Raw genomic sequence first — 2,093 nt, 5'->3', positions numbered from 1 at the left:
TCCAGCCCCCCAAGACATCTCCAGGACCTCCTGCATGGAGCCAACACCCCGGAACTCAACAACCTGCACCCCAAACCCCACATCCAGCACCCCAAGACATCTCCAGGACCTCCTGCATGGAGCCAGCACCCCGGAACTCAACAACCTCCATGTCCAGCACCCCAGAACTCAACAACCTGCACCCCAAACCCCATGCCCAGCCCCCCAAGACATCTCCAGGACCTCCTGCATGGAGCCAGCACCCCGGAACTCAACAACCTGCACCCCAACCTCCATGCAGAGCCCCCCAAGGCGTCTCCAGCAGCACCCCATGGTCCTCCCGCCCCCCAAACCTCCCCGGCGCCCCCTCTCCTCCCCGCCAAGGGCCTCACCTAGGGTTGACCTGGCTCACGGGGATGTTGAGGCGCGCCGCGATGTCCTCCACCGTCTCGTTGCCCTCCGAGATGATGCCCACGCCCTTGGCGATGGCCTTGGCCGTGATGGGGTGGTCGCCGGTCACCATGATCACCTGGTGGGGCGGAGCGGTGAGGAGGAGACCCCAGGCTTGGGGTGGGGGGTCCAAGGGCGTTGGGGAGGGGGTCACCTTGATGCCGGCGCTGCGGCACTTGCCCACGGCGTCGGGCACGGCGGCGCGCGGCGGGTCGATCATGGACATGAGCCCCACGAAGCAGAGGTTGTCGGTGGCGAAGTTGACGTCGTCGCAGTCGAAGGCGAAGCCCTTGGGGTACTGCTCCTCGGGCAGGTAGAAGTGGCAGAAACCTGGCGGGGGGACGTGGCGTGAGGGACCCCCCCACCCCTCGGACCCCCTTGAGGTCCCATCCGCTAGCCAAGGCGCCCCAGAACCTCCCAGGCGCCTCATTGCACACCCAGGATCCTCAGGACCCTCTGGAGACCCTCATCCCACACCCAGGGGCCTTCAAGACCCTCTGGAGACCCTCACCCCACCTCGAGGAGCCTTCAGAACCCTCTGGAGACCCTCAGCCCATCTCAAGGAGCCTTCAAGACCTTCTGGAGACCCTCATCCCACCTCGAAGAGCCTTCAGAACCCTCTGGAGACCCTCATTCCACCTCGAGGAGCCTTCAGAACCCCCTGGAGACCCTCACCCCACCTGGAGGAGCCTTCAGAACCCTCTGGAGACCCTCATCCCACCTCCAGGGGCCTTCAAGACCTTCTGAAGAGCTTCATCCCACCTCCAGGGGCCTTCAAGACCCTCTGGAGACCCTCACCCCACCTCGAGGAGCCTTCAGAACCCTCTGGAGACCCTCACCCCACCTTGAGGAGTCTTCAAGACCCCCTAGAGACCCTCACTCCACCTCGAGGGGCCTTCAAGACCCTCTGGAGACCCTCACCCCACCTCGAGGAGCCTTCAGAACCCCCTGGAGACCCTCACCCCACCTCGAGGAGCCTTCAGAACCCTCTGGAGCCCCTCACCCCACCTGGATGAGCCTTCAGAACCCCCTGGAGACCCTCATCCCACCCCGAGGAGCCTTCCGAAGCCCTCGGCCGTACCCAGCACGCGCTCGCCCAGGCCGCCCAGCTCTAGGTAGGCGTTCTGGAAGGCCTCCTTCATCTCCTCGTCCAAGGGCTGCTCCTTGCCCTGCAGCAGGATGGTGGAGCAGCGGTCCAGGATGCGCTCGGGGGCGCCCTTCATCACCAGCAGGTACCGGTTGTCATTGGGGTCCTCGGTCTCGTGGATGGAGAGCTGCGGGGTGGGTGGGACAACGGGGCTCAGCCCTCGGTGGGATTTTTCCGGAGGGATTTTCCGGGCCGGTGGCCGCCGGGAATGCGGGGCTGCCAGCGCGGGGCAGGGGATTAGCGTGACGGGCTGGGACCCGGCGCCAGCCGGCGCCACTGGCACCCTTGGGTGTGGGGTGGCCCCACGGGCCCCGCCACGAGGTCCTGGGGCTCCAGAAGATCTCAGGGGGTTCTGGTGGCCACAGGGCCTTGAAGGAGCCGAAGGTTCTTGGGGAACCTGTGGGTTTTGGGGGGCCCAAGAGGTCCAGGGGTGGCTCCATGGGCCCTGCCACGAGGTCCTGGGGGGCTCCACAAGATCTCAGGGGGTTCTGGTGGGCACAGGGCCTTGTAGGACCCG

General features: G+C 65.9%; 1 protein-coding gene across 1 annotated transcript in view; it reads right to left on the bottom strand.

The window, feature by feature from the left end:
• LOC112949213 (sodium/potassium-transporting ATPase subunit alpha-3-like) overlaps positions 1–1,703 on the bottom strand; it is a gene marked incomplete at its 5' end in the record, with an annotated part of 7,435 nt that extends 5,732 nt beyond the window's left edge. Inside the window, 3 exons of the mRNA XM_026041593.1 lie at positions 371–508; positions 584–759; positions 1,511–1,703. Of these exons, the coding sequence (XP_025897378.1) occupies positions 371–508; positions 584–759; positions 1,511–1,703 (507 nt within the window). The remainder of the gene's footprint in view (positions 1–370; positions 509–583; positions 760–1,510) is intronic.
• Between the last annotated feature and the right edge of the window lie 390 nt (positions 1,704–2,093).

Source organism: Nothoprocta perdicaria, unplaced genomic scaffold, assembly GCF_003342845.1.
Source record: "Nothoprocta perdicaria isolate Ctin4 unplaced genomic scaffold, notPer1 scaffold_1018, whole genome shotgun sequence".
Classification (NCBI taxonomy): domain Eukaryota; kingdom Metazoa; phylum Chordata; class Aves; order Tinamiformes; family Tinamidae; genus Nothoprocta; species Nothoprocta perdicaria.
The sequence above is the reverse complement of the archived record's forward strand: the minus strand, read 5'-3'. Positions and strand labels throughout refer to the sequence as shown.